Source organism: Artemia franciscana, chromosome 9 (assembly GCF_032884065.1).
Source record: "Artemia franciscana chromosome 9, ASM3288406v1, whole genome shotgun sequence".
Classification (NCBI taxonomy): Eukaryota; Metazoa; Arthropoda; class Branchiopoda; order Anostraca; family Artemiidae; genus Artemia; species Artemia franciscana.
This window is the reverse complement of record NC_088871.1, coordinates 19,878,195-19,897,125: the sequence shown is the minus strand read 5'-3', so window position 1 is coordinate 19,897,125 and position 18,931 is coordinate 19,878,195. Positions and strand designations below refer to the sequence as shown.

At 36.4% G+C, this 18,931-nt stretch overlaps 1 protein-coding gene across 1 annotated transcript in view; it reads left to right on the top strand.

Annotated features, from left to right (window-relative positions):
- Positions 1 to 18,931, top strand: part of LOC136031115 (fibrillin-2-like) — a 227,011-nt gene that overhangs the window by 44,136 nt on the left and 163,944 nt on the right. Inside the window, exon 6 of the mRNA XM_065710426.1 lies at positions 2,309 to 2,404. Within this exon, the coding sequence (XP_065566498.1) occupies positions 2,309 to 2,404 (96 nt within the window). The remainder of the gene's footprint in view (positions 1 to 2,308; positions 2,405 to 18,931) is intronic.

The following is an 18,931-nucleotide window of genomic DNA, read 5'->3' as shown; positions in this document are numbered from 1 at the left end:
TATTTTCCACTAAGGTTGTTTTTGTCTCTTCCTCTTTTGCATTTGGCTTCTTAGATGTTTGTTTTTCTTTGTTTCCGTAGGACTGATTGAAATCTATTTTGTTCTACTTATTTTATTTAATTCTTATATTTTTTTGTTCAATTAATTTTTTTTTCTTGCGGTTTGATATTCTTATATTATCCTTCAGCTTATGTTATCTTGGAGAATTGTATATATTTAGACGCATGTCATTTTTCACAAATTTAAAACAACTAAATTTGGCTTTTTAACTAGATTTAAAAGAGCTCGTTTTAACGGGCTGGAGTAATTAAGTAAAACTTGCATTGGCTTTATTGTTTTCATAGTATAGTATCCAGAAAAAGAGGGGGTATATCAAATTTTCATTGATTTACTAAGGCTAACCTAAATGCAAACCTAAATGATTTGGCTTCATTTTAACCGGCGGTAGGCTATGGGAAATTATGTTTGGAAGTTTTTGAACTAAAGGTACATTTTTTGCAGAAGCATTTTTTGCTCGAGCATTGACCGACCTTCGAATGAGTTATGACCCAGTTATGACTGGTTTGTCATCGGAATCGCCATATTCATAAAATTCCAAAGGAAGGTGTATTTGATGTCGTATCGCCTTTTACCCCTTTGTTGTTAGCACTAGCAGCCTGCCAGATGGCCGGAGGATAAATATTATGGGCCCATTAGCAAGTTTTTTTTTGTGTAAGTGCAGGTTTAGAACTTTGACAAAAGACAGATCCTGGATAAGTGCATCCTAGCACCGAAAACGGCAATTTCCGGTGTATTTTTTTTTACCGCCAATAGCAGCTTACTGGATCAGAAGCCTATGAGTTCATTCGTATGGCGCCAGAGACGTTACTTTTAACGTCACTTTTTATTCTTATTTGAAAAAAAAAACTTTTTCAAAAACATTCGTCTGTCTGATGCTAAGGATTTCTCCAATCTTACCGATAAAAAGCTTTTTTCTACTTCAAAAGTACAGCTAAACTGTAATCGGGAAACATTTGTTGTTGGTTCAAAAAAACTAAGACATGGGTTCAATTTTTTATAGTGTGCATAGAGATCGGTCATTTTGATGAATTAAATAAAAAAAAAAAATAAGTTTTTTTAAATGAAAGTAAGAAGCGACATTAAAACTTAAAACGAACAGAAATTAATCCGTATATGAAAGGGGCTTTTCCTCCTCAATGGCCCGATCTTTACGCTAAAGTTTGACTCTTTCTCTTAACTCTACTTCTTAAAACGGCAAAAAACTTTAGCGTAAAGAGCGGGTTGTTGAGGAGGAAAAGCCCCTTTCATATACGGATTAATTTCTGTTCCGGATCAGAATTTTGATCCGGTGACTTTGGGAAAATAATTAGCGTGGGAGGGGGCCTAGGTGCCCTCCAATTTTTTTGGTCACTGAAAACGGGCACTAGAACTTTTCATTTCCGTTAGAATGAGCCCTCTCGCAAAATTCTAGAACCACTGGGTCGATACGATCACCCCTGGGAAAAAAAAAAAAAAAAAAAAAACACGCACCCGTGATCTGCCTTTTGCCAAAAATACAAAATTCCACATTTTGTAGATAGGAGCTTGAAACTTCAACAATAAGGTTCTCTGATACGCTGAATCTGATGGTGTGATTTTCGTTAAGATTCTATGACTTTTAGGGGGTGTTTTCCCCTATTTCTAAAATACGGCAAATTTTCGCAGGCTCGTATTTTTTGATGGGTAAGTCTAAACTTAATAAAACTTATATATTTAAAATCAGCATGAAAATGCAATTCTTTTGATGTAACTATTGTTATAGAAATTCCGTTTTTTAGAGTTTTGGTTACTATTGAGCCAGGTCGCTCCTTACTACAGTTCGTTACCACGAACTGTTTGATAACCTTGGGACCGAAAATTTAAATGAACCCAAAAGCAAACCCTCTGAACGGAATTCTCGTTTTCAAATGAAGTAATTTTTATTCTTGAATAGGAGCCAAATTTATATTTTTTTAAAAATACGACTCGTTTGATTTTTGTCAAATGCCTCAGTCGTAGCTCAACTCCAAGGAGTTAGAAGAGTGGAAAAGGTAATTTTAGAAATATCAAAACGCAAACATGTGGTTTACATTGCAGGCTCTACTTTATTGGAAACCCTTCCATTGCGGTACGGGCAAAAAAATAGGTCAAGGGCTATACTTGGGACAAGGTGCTTTGTAAGTTGCTAACATTTAGGATATTTTTCAAATTTAACTGTACTTTGGATTTCTAATAAGATTTTCTAAAAATATTCATTGGTTCTGATATTCATAATGATTCTTTTTTGTAGCAATTTGTTCTGAACCGTGTCAAAATGGTGGACGTTGTATTGGTCCAGACAGATGTGCTTGCGTGTATGGTTTCACGGGTAGAAAATGTGAAGCAGGTTGGTTTTTTGTTTTTTATTTATGTTTTCTCCTAATATGTAACCTATTCTTTTACCATTGTTACTTATGCGTATTTTAAGAGGTTCAAAAACAATTAACTACTTGTATGCTGCGCTTCTAAGCAAGACTGCATCCGCAAATGTGGTCTTGAGGGGGGAAGCGGAATCTAAAATTTCTATCTGCGTGAGTGGCAGTTCTCTCATCCTAAGAAATAGCAGTTCCATAACCCCCATTTTCCTCACTTGCTAGGTGTGCATTTGCTGATAAGGCTAAACGGCCATATTTAACTTTTTGCAGTAGCTATTTCTATTAAGGGTATTTATCTTATCTAGTAAGGGCATCTAGACTTATCAATGCTTTTAACTTGTTTCTAGACAAACAAAACAAAATGAATGAGAAAGAGAACATGGAAAAATAGATGCAAAATAACTAAATATACCATAAATAAGCGAAATTGGAATATAAAGTTAAACATTAAAACGCTTAATTCAAAAACTGAAATTTGAATACAAATTATAGACATCTCTTTTATTCCATATTGTCAGGACCGTACCCAGGATTTTAGTTCGGGGGGTATTTTTTTGGGGGTTACAATTTTTAACGCATCAAAAATGTGTTTTTATACATTTTATTACGTTTGTACGAGTCGGACGAACATTTTTGGGGAGCGAAGGGGTTCAAATCCTTATTACATATAGTACTTTAATTAACTCAGTAGCACTAGTAACTCAGATTTAAACTTAAAACCAACCTAGAACACGTACGTTGGACATTCTTTACAGTTTCTTAACATAACCAGATACACATTTGGAGAATCTAATTTTGAGATTTCAAAGAGAGGTGGATGAAATGACCAGTGAAAACTTGAGATAAATGTTAAGGTGAGCCTTGGTTGGTTTTATTGATACAAAAGGCAGTGAAAGGTTCGTAAATAGTAAGAATTAGAGTCATTTCGGCGACTTCAAAATCATTTGGTTGATTTCATAAGTATCGGGGTAAATTAAAAATTAAATCTTGGAAGGGACAAACTAATTTTCCAATAAACAAGCTGCCTAAGTAAAGAGCGATATGGGCACAATGCATTTTTTTTTGGGGGGGGGGGGTTAGACCAGGACACTTCGTATCGAAGGAGTTGTCGTAGAAACTTCGAAAAGGGCTCATTCGATTGGAAATTGAAATGGTTAGTGCCCTGTTTAATAATGGGAAGTGATTGGAGGATATAGAGGAAAATAAAAAGGTTTGTTATATCTTGGATATGAAGGAAGATATGTTTTATGAGGAAGAATCAGCGACAGTACTAAAAAGATTAAAAAAAATAAGGCTCAGGTGCTGATAGTGGGGTAAATGAGTTTCTTAAATATGGTGGCTCTGAGGTTAGAAATAAGTTACTGAATATTATGAATATGATTTTTGAAAAAGAAGAAGTACCTAATGGTTTTTGTAAAACCTTAATTAAACCACTGTATAAGAAAGGTGATAAGGGTAAGTGTCGTAATTATCGAGGCATTAGTCTGGTCTCTGAAGGTAGCAAATTACTTAGTAAAATGATACTTCTTAGACTGAAAGATGCTGTAGACAAAGTTTTAAAACAAAAACAGTGCGGTTTCAGAAAAGGGAGAAGATGTGTTGACCAAATTTTCACTCTTAGGTTAATAATTGATAAGTGCCTGAATTTTATAGATTATGAGCAAGCGTTCGATTTTGTTAATAGAAGAGCTTTAGCAAAGGTCTTTTCCTTGTATGGTATACCAGACAAATACATTAAAGTGATTAGTGCTATGTACGAGAATAACACTGCTGCGGTTAAGGTAGGAAATGAGTTTAGCAGCTGGTTTTGTATTAAATCAGGAGTTAGGCAGGATGTTGTTCTATCCCCTTTTATATGGATCATTTTGATCAACTTTATCTGGAAAGGAGCAGAGGAAAGGCAATGGTAGACCATGGAATCAAATTGAGATGAGAAACTCCTGGATATAGATTATGCTGATGATTTAAGCATCCTAGATGAAAGTGTAAGCAAAATAAATGAACTTTTAGAGGTTTTGCGAGTTCAGGTTGCTAGAATAGTTTTGAAAATTAATGTTAAGAAGACTAAGTTGCTAAGGCTAGTAATACTTGAAGATGAAAAGGTGACGTCGAGAAACGAAAAGACAGATCAGGTGGGCAGCTTCACTTACCTTGGTAGTATTAATAGTAAGGATGATGGGAGCAGCGAAGATGTCAGAAAGTAGAATAGCCAAGGCTCAGGGTGTTTTGCCACAATTAAAAAAAGTTCGGAAGAATAGGAGGATGGAAGATAAGTTTGCTAACCAAGATAAGATTATTATAAGCTACAGTGATGACAGTGGTCAGATATGGCTCTGAAGCATGGGCGTTCCGAAAAGTGGATGAAGATTTGCTAGATGTTTTCCAAAGAAATTGTTTACGATTGTTCTGGGTACCCATCTAACTGACCGTATTTCGAACATTAGGCTGTACGACAAATGTGGTCCAGTCCCGTTTTCTAGGGCTATAATCAACGAAAGGTTAATATGCCAGGCACGTTGTGTGAATGAAGGATGACAGATGGCCGAAGGTTGGTCAAAAAGGACAGGCTAAACGGAAAGCAGGTCGTCCACGTCTGGGGTGGGAAAACGTCATAAAGAAGGATTTAAAAGAAGTAGGAACTTCCTGGGAGGGTGTAAAAAGGGAGGGTTTGAATTTATTAGGATGGAGGAGGAGCGTGCGTAGCTGTGTTGGCCTAAGGTGGCTTGGTGCTGAGTTGAGTTGTTAGTAGTAATAGTAGTAGTAGTATCACGCCCACCATTTCCTCAAACCCATCCAATCAAAATTTTGAGACAGCCATTTTGTTCATGTGGTTGAAAGTCCACAAATTATGTCTTTGAGGATGACAGCCCTCAGGGCAAGGGTTGTAAGTTATGCCCTGGGGGCATTTAAGATTTATATGGAAAGGATGATCGTATAGACTTCGGAGCGGGCTCATTGGATTGGAAATCGGAAGTTCTAGTGCTTGTTTTTAAGATTCGGAGTGACCGGAGGGTGAAACCCTACCCCCACCTCGCATTTTACGAAAATGCATTTAATAGAAATTTTGAGATGACTATTTTTTCTCGTAGAAACTTCTAAAAAGGCTCATTCAATCGGAAATTTAAAGGGGCTAGTGCCCATTTTAATAGTCTAAAGTAATTAAAGGGGAACTTACCCCCCTCCCACGTCCACTATTTCCCCAAACACATCCAATCAAAACTTTGAGATAGCCATTTCGTTCGGCGTAGTTAAAAGGTTCTTTGAACCTTTTTGAAGTCTTTGAGGATGACAATCCCCCATAGCCCTCAGGGCAAGGGTTGTAAGTTATGCCCTGGGGGCATACGAAGTTTGTATAGAAAGGATGGTAGTACAAACTTTGGAGACGGCTTATTGGATTGGTAATCAGAAGTTCTAGTACCCTTTTTAGGATTCTAAATGATCGGAGGGTGGATACATCCCCCCCATACATCTTATTTTTCTGAAATACATCTAAAAGAAATTTTGAGATGACCATTTGTTGTCGTAGAAACTTTTAAAAAGGCTCATTTGGTTGGAAATGCAAGGGGCTAGTGCCCCTTTTAATAGTCGAAAGTGATTAGAGGGCAACTGACCCCCTCCCACGCCTACCATTTTCCCAAACACGTCCAGTTAAAACTTTGAGATATCAAATGTTGTTCGGCATAGTTTAATGGTAAAAAAATTATGTCTTTGAGATATTACACTCCCCCACAGCCCTCAGGGCAAGGGCTTTAAGCTATGCCCTGGGGGTATATAAAGTTTTTATGGAATGGGTGGTCGTATAAACTTCGGAGAGGCTCATTGGATTGCTAATCAGAAGTTCTAGTACCCTTTTTAAGATTCATCACATTTTTAAGTGATCGGAGGGTGGATACCCCCCCACTCCTCTTATTTTCCTAATAGACTCTCTGAGGCTCAAATTCAAGGTTCAAATTCAAATCTCTTGCGAGAAAAAAATCACTAAATAAATGAAACTAAAACAATGAACAACACTAATAATGACCTGAACTTGGAATTATTGTTATGACATGGCCTGAATTTCGATAGAGAGATATTAAAGAGGTTGGGCCTGTAGGAGAGGGGTGGAGTTTTATGTGAGTTTTCAGTCTATGAGTGATGGGTTCCCAACTTTCGTTTGAAAAAATCAATCCCCTCACTTGATAGCTTAGGTAAACTTATTACCATCTATCATTATTATAGATAATGAGTGTATGTGGCCAAACAAGTCAAAGATCTGTCTCTCCTATTTAGGATGAAAGCTAGAATTATCAATCACCAAAAATTCTTACAACAATGTAAGAAACTAGATTTAATTCCACACCCTATGAGACCCAGAGTGAAAATATCTAGTAAGAACTATAGATCTGCTCAACACAGAGCTGGCCTAATCTTTATTAACCATGAATTAAATGGACCTACAGCAGCGGAGAAACATGGTTTTTCAACAGACAAACACAATTAGACTGTAACTTAGTAATGTTCTTAGCTCAGAAAATTTCACTAAAGTTGGCAAGATCCATGACAAAACTTTTAAGTTTGTTTTTTCAATAACCAGAAAAGAACATATAGATAAGCTAGAAAAACTTAAATTTCAGAAGTTTGCTACTAGGGTTACAGACACTCCTAGAGTGTCACCAGATCCAGGAATCATCAATTTAAGTCAATAAACATTTGACAAAAAGAAATTAGACATTCTTTCAAAAGGATGGAAATTTTCTAGCCCCCCCCCCCAAACACATACCAGTAGAAAAAATAATATCCAATATAGAGTCAGCTATATCTCTAAACAAGACAACAATCAATGTTGATCCACAAGATATTAGAAGCTTGGTTTCTAATACCCTCAGGAAAGATTTGTCCAAAAAGAAACATATTGAGGAGAATCTAACAAAAGATGAAATGGAGGTCCTCACAGATTTCAAGAAAGATGTCAGCATCATAATTACCAAAGCTGATAAATGCAATACAATAGTGATCCTTCAATGAGACTGAGTATATAAGCAAATCATTAAACCTCCTGAGTAACAATAAAGTGTATGAAAAAGTTGATATTAATGCTGTAAACGCTGCTTATGGTAATGTCAAAAAAGCAATGGATAACCTCAGTCTTACCAATAGGATTAATGATCAACGTTACCCGACACTCCTTCCTGTCAGACTGGTCATTCCTAGATTTTATGGTGCACTCAAAATTCACAAACCAGATGTACCCCTTAGACCTATTGTTTCAACAGTAGGTTCAGCTACACAAAGGTTGGAAAGATATTTGGCTGGTATTTTAAGATCCATAACTCTCTCCAGCAAACACACAATAAGAAATACTAAAGAAGTAGTTGAAATCCTAAATAGCATCAACATCTTGGAGAATACCACAATGTGCAGTTTTGATGTTGTATCCTTTTTTACCAGCATTCCCTTACCCCGTCTTATACCAGCTTTACAGTCAGCTTTAGAAAAGGATGATTCATGGAAGGAACTGACTAGCTTGGACACCATAGATATCATTATTCTCATGTCTTTGTGTCTCAGCAATGGTTACTTCACTTTCAGACATCAAACTTATAAACAGATTTGGGGCATACCAATGGGATCAGCTTTGGCTACAGTTCTCAGTGAGGTGTTTCTACAGCATATTGAAAATAATATGTTCAAGCTGGACTTCAAGGATCTCCAACTCTACATAATACATGTAGATGATTGCTTAATAATTTGGAACAGGACAGAAGACAAATTAAGATCCTTTCTCAATATTTTTAACCAACAGGACCCAACTATTAAGTTCACCATTGAACTTGAAAATAACCACATTTTATCCTTCTTAGATGTTCTCACTACAAAACGTGAGACTAGTTTTGATTTGAGCATATACAGAAAGTCAACTCATAGTTATGAATATCTGAGATATTACTCCTATAGCCGCCCTATAGTCAAAAATTCTGTTTTCTATTCATTTGTTGATAGAGCGTTTGTAGTGAGTTCCTCTGATTTTGAGCTGAAGACTGAACTTGATCATATAAAAGATGTTCTGATAGGTAATTGATACCCCCCAAAAAGTCATTGACAAGGTTATTTCCAGGAGAAAGATGAGTGGAAAAACCAAGAGCTCTGCCTCTAAGATTGAAGAAGATAAACCCTTTTTGTCATTACCTTATATTAAGGGCATTACTGACATTTTAAGCTCCAAACTCACTAAGCTTGGCTTTAAGGTGTTTTTTCCTTCTGGAAGGAATGTCTCCTCCTTCTTGAACAAAGGCAAGGATAAGATTACTTCAGATCCACCTGGGGTACATGACATTCCATGCAGCTGCGGTGATACCTATATAGGTCGTGCCATGAGACCTCTATATCACCGATTAAAAGAACATGCTGATTCCATTGATGCCTGCCTTAAAAAGACAAAGCTAAAGGAGGAAGATAGTTTTTGTGCATTGGCCCATTGTATTATTGAAAACCCTTCTCACTCCATTAAGTTTGACCAGGCCCAACTTATTGCTATTTTTCACAAGTCTTAAAGCAGAAAATTAGAGAAGCTCTGGAAATTGCTAAAAATAAACCAGCCATCAATAAAGACAATGGTGAGTTCCACATTAGCGAAATTTGGGAACCCATCACCCATAGATTGAAAACTCACAAAAAACTCCACCCCTATCCTACAGGCTCAACCTTTTTAAGATCTACTAGGATAGCGGCCATTAATGTCTCTACCAAAATTTGGGCCACGTCTCAACAATAATTCCAGGTTCGGCTCATTATTAGTGTTGTTCAGTGTTTTTAGTTTTATTGAATTGAATTGAATTTATTTATAACCCGTTATAATGCACATGAAAAATGGAGTATTGAGTCGAAGTTTGTTTGCTACCAAGCTTCCGTATGCAGTTGCTGTTTGACGCTGGAAGTGAAGGATCAAGAGCCTTTTAGTTGCTTTAAGAGTGTCACCGATAGGAAGCCTTAAATATTTCATTTGTGATTTTGGGGGAACTGGTGTGCCGTCGAGATTAACAGTAAATCCTGCTCGAGTTTCACCCCAGTTGAACAGAATCACGTCCTATTTTTCTCTATTGAATGTAAGGTTAATCTTAGCATATTTTTTACTTAAAATAGCAAAATTTCTTTCGAACGACTGTACTGTTCGACTGGGGTTAAAATTATCATCTGAATAAGCGATAAGCAACACATCGATCCCTTTTGAAATACACGAAGGAACTGCGCTGGACTGGGTGTTCAGGATACAGTTATTGAAGGCAACTGGAGAAGTAAAGGCACTCTGTCTGACGCCTCAACGGACTGGAACGGACGAAACGTGTCATGGTCCCATCAGGTAGCCTGATTACAACAGCAAGATGGTTATACATATCATACAAAGCACGAATAGCAAACGTGTCAACTCCACGTTTACATAGCTTAAGGAGAATTTGCGCGTGACTTAGAAAGTCGAAAGCACGGCTTACATCATGACTCCCTAGGACGAGCGAATCACTGGACTTATCAACATCTGTAAGTATTGAGGATAGTGTAGTAAGTGCCTGGGCATACCCTAGGCCTTTCTGGAAGCCAAACTGCTACAGTGGCATGTAGCATTTACCTGTAAATTCTGGCATTACCAGTGTAGAAAAATCTTGCAGAAAGTAGTAGCAACTGTAATAGGCCGATATAAAACAAGCATTCAGCGATCTATTCTTTTTTGGAACAGGAGTAAGACGACCAGAAGAGAACGAGGTCGGAACTATTCTAGTTGTGAACACCATTTGTTACATGAGCGCAAGGTGACAAAATAGTTGGAGACTTCCAAGAAGAATGTATCTAGCACAAATATTATCTGTACCCCTCGAAAAAGGTTTCTTAATTTTTTGCGTGGAATTCCTAATATCAGACAGTGAAACAATAAACGTGGGTGGAGCCTATTTTGACAGTATCAGGTTAAGATCACATTTAAGCGGATATTCTACTTTGAAATCCGGTTTTGAAAACTCTTTAAAAAATGCTGTTACCAAGCCTCATCAGAGATATGAGCTGACGGAGGATGTCTTTTACTCTGATTGTGGGTCAAACTTTTGCACAGAAGCGTCGGATTACTCATGATCTTTTCTGAAAAATTAGAACGAATAACGGCTCTATGTTTTTGCAGATCTTTGGGAAAATGGCGCTTTGTGGAAATTCGTATTTGGTTTACTATGCCCTTCTTGGGTCTCCCGCATTCTATCCATATGCCTAGCTAAAATTTGGCCTTCGGGCAGGCTTCAACCAGGGATGGGGTTCCCGACCAGCCCTTAATTGTGACCCTGGATAGAGGACTCTCGACTCTGGATCGAGGACTTTGGACTCTGGATCGAGGGACAAAATGTGATTCCGCTTGTAGTAGCGCACACGAAATAAGTGACGAGCACATATTTAGTTTTAGACGAATTTCAGGTGTGGGAATAGGTACTGATGTTTGGAGCAAGTCAAAAGGTATTTTTATCTTCGAAAGTAGATTATCAAGACAATATTGATACTGAGCCAAATCGGCTTTACTCCATTCAATGATAGTTCTCCATTTTAAAGGTCGATTTGCACGCATTCGATAAAATGGTTCACTAATTCGGAACGATAGCGGTAAATGGTCAGAAACAGAAAATTCACGGAGCACATCTACTGCTAATGAGCTTCTAAAAATACGGGTAGATACAAGGACATGATCAAGGTTGGACACTGATCCGGTAGGGTGAATGTACGTGAAGTCACCCGATTCCGGTACAAGAGCACTTTCATTTGAAATCAGATTAAGCAGAAGAGCTGAGCTTTCACTTTTAGATATTTCTCTATTAAAGTCCCCCAATAAAATCCAATGGAGATGAGAACCACTAATTTTATTCATACGCTTCCCCAGTTCTTGGCAGGCTAGAGCAAACTTCATTTCGGAGCAATCGTCTGTGTAGTCGGTGGGCAGGTCCACAATTATTATAACAGTCTTCCCAACTCTTAACTGCTAAAAATGGTCGGAACTAGCGAACAATTCGGATTTGATATACTCACTTATTAGCGTAGCAAGTCCACCTGAGGGGCGCCCTCGTTTCTTAGGATTTTTGCTGGTACAATATCGACCACGTGTGAGGGTAAGGCATCGAATATATTTCTACCGTCGTTAGGCAGAAAGTCTTCTTGGAGACAAAGAATTTTTTGTGTGAGACAGAGCTGTTCGAGCACAGTAATTTTGGTACTATGACTACCATTCATATTCCAGGAGACGAAACGCTTGTCAATATAAAATCCATTCATTTTGGGCGTTTGAGGTCATTAACTTCTGCATTCCAGTGCAGCTGCAGAACTTCAATTTTCAGTTCTATCAAATATAAAAACGAAACTCGTCACGATAGACTCACTGATGCATGCAAAGTAGCTGGTCTCTCATACCTCAGGAACCGTGCACGACTGGGAAATTCCTTCCGATATGCGGAAGAATTGTATGGTCTGGTACAAGTAGAAAGAAGTAGAGACCAATTAGCCCTAGATGTAGCCAGGGTCAAATATACTTGAAGTTCTGGGGAGGGGGTCTGTATGTGAGAGGTTATCAAGTTGTTCAGTGCTTATATATCTGATATCATCTGTAATTTTTAGTACAAATATGCGATTGATTTTGGTTTACATTTTTCCTCGGCCTCTAGGTCCATTAAAAATACGATTGTAACCATTAAGACAGGAAGACGGCTCGGTAGTATTGTTGGTTCAAGCTAAGCTTCTATGAGGGCACAATAAACCACAGTCAACTTGATAGACAGTTAGTTGGAACTGTTTTTTTCTGGGAACTTAGTTCCGATTGCCGAGTCAAAGTGACAAACTGTACAAGAGAAGAAAAGTAGGCACAAAGCATGTTAAAACAAAAGAAGCGTATTCAGGCGTTATACTTCATTTTTACGGATTTCTTCTCGATTGAATCCAGGTCTCGGACAAGTGTTATGCTCACAAACTAAAAAGGTCAAACGCACCTACTGTGGTCTTGTATTTTTCCATTTTCGAAGGTGTCAACTAAAGCTTTGCCGATTACGATTACGACGCTTTGCGAAAAGAATTTAATTTACTGTCGGAATTGATTGTCCCAAAATCTTTTATAAATGTAAACTTGCCTTCTTGGTCACCCAGACACAAATTCATAGTGTGTAACATTAATTTAATCGACTGTTCCTATTACTTTCATGACGTCATAAAAACGTCTCGATCCCAAGATAATAGTTTAAGGTTAAGTTTACTCCTTTTTGAACTGATTTGGAAAAGATTATATATTCAAAACTCTAAACAAAGATTTGACAATTAAATATGATACTACTTGTAGCAAAAAAATATGACACATTTTGTGACACATTATGGAATCTGAGGTGACACAAAAAGCACATTTTCGGAAAAAATATGACACACTCCTTAAAAAAAATTTAGCAGCCCTGTTCATCAGAGGGCCATAGTAATTTTAATTTGTGGCAAGAGATTTGAATTTAAACCTAATGCCTGGTGATGACGGGCACAGGTCATGTCGAAATTATGGTTTGAATAAATCAATCACCTGATATCCTTTGCTTAAGTAAGCTTATTACTATCTATCATTATTATGTATAAGAGTGAGGTTGGCCTCAGAGAATATATTAGAAAGACCTATGGAGGGTATGTGGCAAAACAAGTCAAAGATCTGTCTCTCCTATTTAGGAAGAAAGCTAGAATTATGAATCACCAAAAAATCCTTACAACAATGTAAGAAATTAGATTTAATTCCACACTCTATGAGACCCAGGGTGAAAATTTCTATTAAGAACTATAGATCTGTTGAACAAAGAGCTTGCCTAATCTCTATTAGGCTAACTGTGAACTAAATGACATACAACAGTGGATAAACAAGGTTTTTCAACAGATAAACACAATTAAACAGCAACTGGGTAATGTTTTTAGCCCAGAAGATTTCACTAGAGTTGGCAAGATCCATGACAAAACTTTTAAGTTTGTTTTTTCAATAACCAGAAATATTCATTTAGATAAGCTAGAAATACTTAAATATGAAAAGTTTGCTACTAGGGTTACAGACACTCCTAAAGTGTCACCAGATCCAGAAGTCATCAGTTTAATTCAACAAGCATTTGACCAAAAGAAATTAGACCTTTCAAAAGGATGGAAATTCTCTACCCCCCCCCCCCCCAAACACATATCAGTAGGAGAAGTCATATCCAATGCAGAGTCGGCTATATCTCTAAACAAGACAACAATCAATGAAAATTGATTTGAATAAAAAAAAGAAGATCCACAAGATATGAGAAGCTTGGTTTCTAATACCCTCAGGAAAGATTTGTCCAAAAAGAAACATATTGAAGAGAATCTAACAAAAGATGAAATGAAGGTCCTCACAGATTCCAAGAAAGATATCAGCATCATAATTACCAAAGCTGATAAAGGCAATACAATAGTGATCCTTCAATGAGACTGAGTATATCAGCAAATCACTAAACCTCCTGAGTGACAATAAAGTGTATGAAAAAAAAAATGAAATTAATGCTGTAAAGGTTGCTTATGGTAATGTCAAAAAAGCTCTGGATAAACTCAGTCTTACCAATAGAAATAAAGATCAACTTTACCAGACACTCCTTAACCAGCAGGACCCAGATATTAAGTTCACCATTGAACAAGAAAATAACCACAATTTACCCTTCTTATATGTTCTCATTACAAAATTAGAAACCATGTTTGACTTGAGCATATACAGAAAGCTGACTCATAGTGATAGATATCTGAGATATTACTCATATAATCACCCTATAGTCAAAAATTATGTAGTCTATTCATTGGTTGTCTTTGAGGGGGACAGAGTCCCCTGGAGTCTAGGGGTAAGGGTTGTGAGCTATGCTCCAGGGGCACATAAGGTTTTTGTGGAAGGGGTGATGATGCAAATTTTAGAAGAGGCCCATTCAATTTGAAAAATATAGTTCTAGTTTCTTTTTAACAGTAAAAAATGATGGAGAGCAACTAGTCTCCCTCCCTGACATCCTCTTTTCTCAAAACACATTTAATTGAAATTGTGAAATAGCCAGTTTGTTATCAATAGTCCAAAAGTCATAAAACAATGTCTTTAGGGTGTACACAATCCTCCAGATCCCATTGGCAATGGTTATAAGTTATGCTCAGGGCATATAAGGTATCTGTGGAATGAGTAGTTGTATAAACTTTGGATCTGATGGGACTCATTTGATTGGAAGCTATAGTGCCATTTTCAAGAGTCAAAAGGTAATGGAGGACAATCATCCCCCTCCCTCAAGCTTATCATTCCCCAAAAAATATCTTGATCAAAATTTTAAGAGATCTATTTTGTTCAGCCTTGTTGGAGTGTCTTGTAATTATGTCTTCCTCCGGGATGTCAACCTCCCCACATCCCTCAGGAAAAGGGCTGTAAGTTAGGTGATTTGTTCATTATTTACACCAAGTATATGTTATTGTGAAGGTATGCATGTTTGACCTTTACTTCCCAAGGAAAAAGGGTATTATGTGTATATGGGTTGTCAAAAGGGTGCAACACAGGAATAACTAATTATATTAATTTGGAGAATTCAGTAAGTAATAAGGGAGACAATCAAAAAGGCAATATTTGTTTGCTATCAATGCTACTACAACTACCACCACTACTACTACCACACTACTCCATTTACAGTACTAAGGGAAAATTTGAACTAAATTCAAAGATGCTATGTGCATGCACATTATCAAAATAGCATTTCTCAAGAATTGATTTGGTTATTAAGTTGGAACTTCCTGAGAATGCATAAAGGGGAAAATCATCTCACCCAAAAGCAAAATGTGCACAATACTGCTGATACTACTGTTACTGCCACATTTACTACTACTACTTCTATTGCAACTACTTGTAGGGCTAAGAGCATGGAAATGAAAATTTCAAGAAGTATTTGAACAAAGAAGTTATCAAAAGGACATATCAGCAATGCCATAGGAATGGCATTGTGAGGGATGTTGAACTAACCAAAAGAAAATATTTCCATCCTAATGCTACTGCTTCTACTCATACTACTATTACTGTCACTGTTATTACTACTTCTATTTTTACTGCTCCACTAAAGCCAATGCTACTAAGACTAATTTTACTGCTACTACTACTATTAAAACTAAAGGATATAGCAATGGCTAATTGTATTAAGTTGAGACTTCCAGAACTTGACGAGAGGGGTGTTCTGTTAACCAGAAGGCAAACGGTTAATACTACTGCTACTAGTAGTACTACCGCTTTTCAATTCTATTACTAGTAATATCAATACTACTACTATGACTACTATTACGACTGTGCCTAGGGGTATGAAGGTGAAATTTTCAAGACATTTTTTGGGGGGGATGAACTGAATCAGAACACGCCCTCTGTAGGCAGGTTGTCAAAAGGGTGTAACAGCAATATGTTAGGAACAGTTTGGTGTGTGAAGTTGGAACTAACAGGGCTTGTTGTGAGGGATGTTGAACAAACCAAAAGAAAATATTTGCATCCTAATGCTACTACTTCTACTCATACTACTGTTACTGTCACTATTATTACTACTTCTATTTTTACTGCTACTGCTACTACTACTACTACTTCTACTACTACTACTACTAATACTACTATTAAAACTAAGGATATTAAGTCGAAAAATTATGGAATTATAGAAACTGTATGGAACTAATTCAAATACACACTGTGCTTACACAGGTTGTCAAGCGGACGCATTGAAATACTTCAGGAACTGTTGATGGTATGTATTAAGCTGAAACTTTCAGCATGTGATGAAGGGGATATTGAAGAAACTAAAGGTGCTATGTGCATACTGCTACTAATGCTGCTACAACTACTGCTACTACACAAGCTAAGGGTATTAAGGTGAAGCTTTCAAGGAATATTTAGGCGGATGTTAAACTAAATCAAAACAAACTATGAGCATGTGGACTTTCTAAAAGGTAGCTAAGTAATAACTGAAGAGCAACTTATATTATTTATTTAGACATTTAAGGGTAAGTTTTGGAGGACTACCACTACAGTTACTGTAACTAATGAAGCTAAGGGTATTAAGATGAAACTTATAAGGAACGTTTAGGAGTTTCAATTAAACGAAAAACTTTATGCATGCAGGTTTTCAAGGAGCATATAAGCTATATCATGGACATCACAACTCTATAATAGTTAAAAATATCATTGAAACTTTTAAAGGAGCTGATTCGATTCAAAATTAAAAGCTCTGGTGCCTTTTTAAGAGTAAAAAGAGATTGGAGGGGAAGCAGTCCTTCTCTCAAATCCATTCATTCTCCAAATGCATCCAGTCAAAATTTCGAGACAACCGTTTTGCTCAGCATAGTGGAATGGTCCAGAAACTATGTCTTTAGAGATATAAGGCGTGTCAACCCCTCACAATTATGCAACTTTTCAATAAAGCGGAATTATGCGCTTTACTGAAAACTAAATATATTTTAAGTATTTTTCACTTTTTTACTTAAAATTTTTTTTTTATCAAAACTTTAAGGAATAAATATAATTATTTATGTCAATTCAACTGTAAGTCCAAAGGTAATTTTTTTTCAGTAAAGCACAACTTATGTTCTGGTCTTGAGAAGGGTTAGGGGTTATCAGCCCTACTTATGTTAATTTTTGCTAGTTTTGAGTTTGAATCGGTTATTTATTGTAATTCCTGTTCGTTTTGAGTTTCATTTATTTGTTGATAGCGATGTGTGGTGGTTTTACGCTTGGAAGATTATTTGACTTAAATTTCTGCTCGTTCTTGGCTTAATGGAGCTCTTTAATTTTCTTTGAAAATTTGTTTGATGGAAAAGTTTTTTAAATTAATACTAGAAAACATCCAAAAGAGAGTATATGCCAAATTGATCGATAGACAATTTGTAATATATGAATACAAAGGTACATTAGTAAAAGAAATGAGATACTCCCTATCGCAAATACTATCATAAAAATCGTTTATGCTTGAAGCTGCTGGACGAGGCAAGTGAAAAGGGAGGGAAGCTCGCCTAGAGGGGGAAAGTCGAGATCTAGAGGAGACAAGTGCCTTTCCTCCCGACCCGATAGTTATTTGCTTCCATGTTCATAATTACTCCATATCTAAATTGAACGCTCTTTCATTGCCGTTGATATTAACCGCTCCACCTTGACTAGGCATTGATTAATAAGTTTATAACCTATTCACTTGTTGGCTAGAATTTTAATTGTTATATAATTCAATATCTACTTTTTAAAATTTTTTCTTAAATATGAAATTAAAAAAATATGGTTAATCATGCTTCAAGTATTGTGATTGGGATGGAGCGTGCGCAGCTCTGTTGCCTCAGGCGGCTTGGTGCGGCGGTGAATTGTTAGTAGGAGTAGTAGTAAATATTGTAGTCTATGCCTTTAAAAAGTTTATAACAATAGATTTGAGAAAGTGTATTCTATCTACATTGTTAAAATTCAACCATTGATAACCAATTGCAACTATTTATTGTCATGATAACGACTGCATTATTTTTTAGCCTAAGATTTCCTGTTTTTTAGCGTTTCTTAAGTCTTTAATTTCATAATACTAAATAATTCATATATTCTTCTCCTCAAAGATCTCCATTTAAAAAAGTCTAATATTGTAATATATGTACCGGAAGTGTCTGTTTCTGGAACACCATATCTTTTACGACTTCCCACCTTTCTTTGTTGTGACCTTTGAATTACCCTGTAAAAAAAGCTTTGATCCGAATGAAAGAATTGCTACTTAAATACGAATAACATTTTTTTTTCAGTTTTAATTGAATTAATATTAAGAGTCTGATTGTTAAGCATATCAAATTCGATATTTAATTTTAATTTGTGTGGAACTTCGGTTGATACAGGTACTGCAAATACGTACGGATCTCACAGTATAAATAGCCAAGCACACACGCGGGGATGGTGGCCTCTGGTTCAGAGTTCTAAAAATCTTGTGATTTTTATCATTTCACAAATTCCTTATAATTTTTGCATTGTTATCCCTTTTTCTATTTTGAAATGACCTCAGTAATAACTTCCCGTGTCATTGTTAATTTCACTCTTGACCGATTCAAAACGATTAGATTTAATTTTTACTGTTCTTGGTATTCTAAATATTCAGCAAGTCTAGAAATATAAAGTGTTGTCAGTATTAGAGGATGCATTCGCTGCCGTTTAAGATAGAAATCATTTTTGATGCTGTACTTTTTTTGGTGCATCATATTCAATTCGCAATTATGCTTTATGGCAACACTGATCCTTTTATTCTTTTTTTGAATTTCTTATCTGCTTAACAATAACATCTTTCCGTTCAGCAATGTCAACCATATAATTACGTCTATGGGGTTGGATGCTACTTGATATTAAATAGAAAAAAAAAGTTTTTTCAACTGAATTTAAGGAACAACATTAAAACTTAAAACGAACAGAAATTATCACGTATATGAGGGGGTTTGCCCTCTCCTCAATACCTCGCTCTTTACGCTAAAGATTGGGT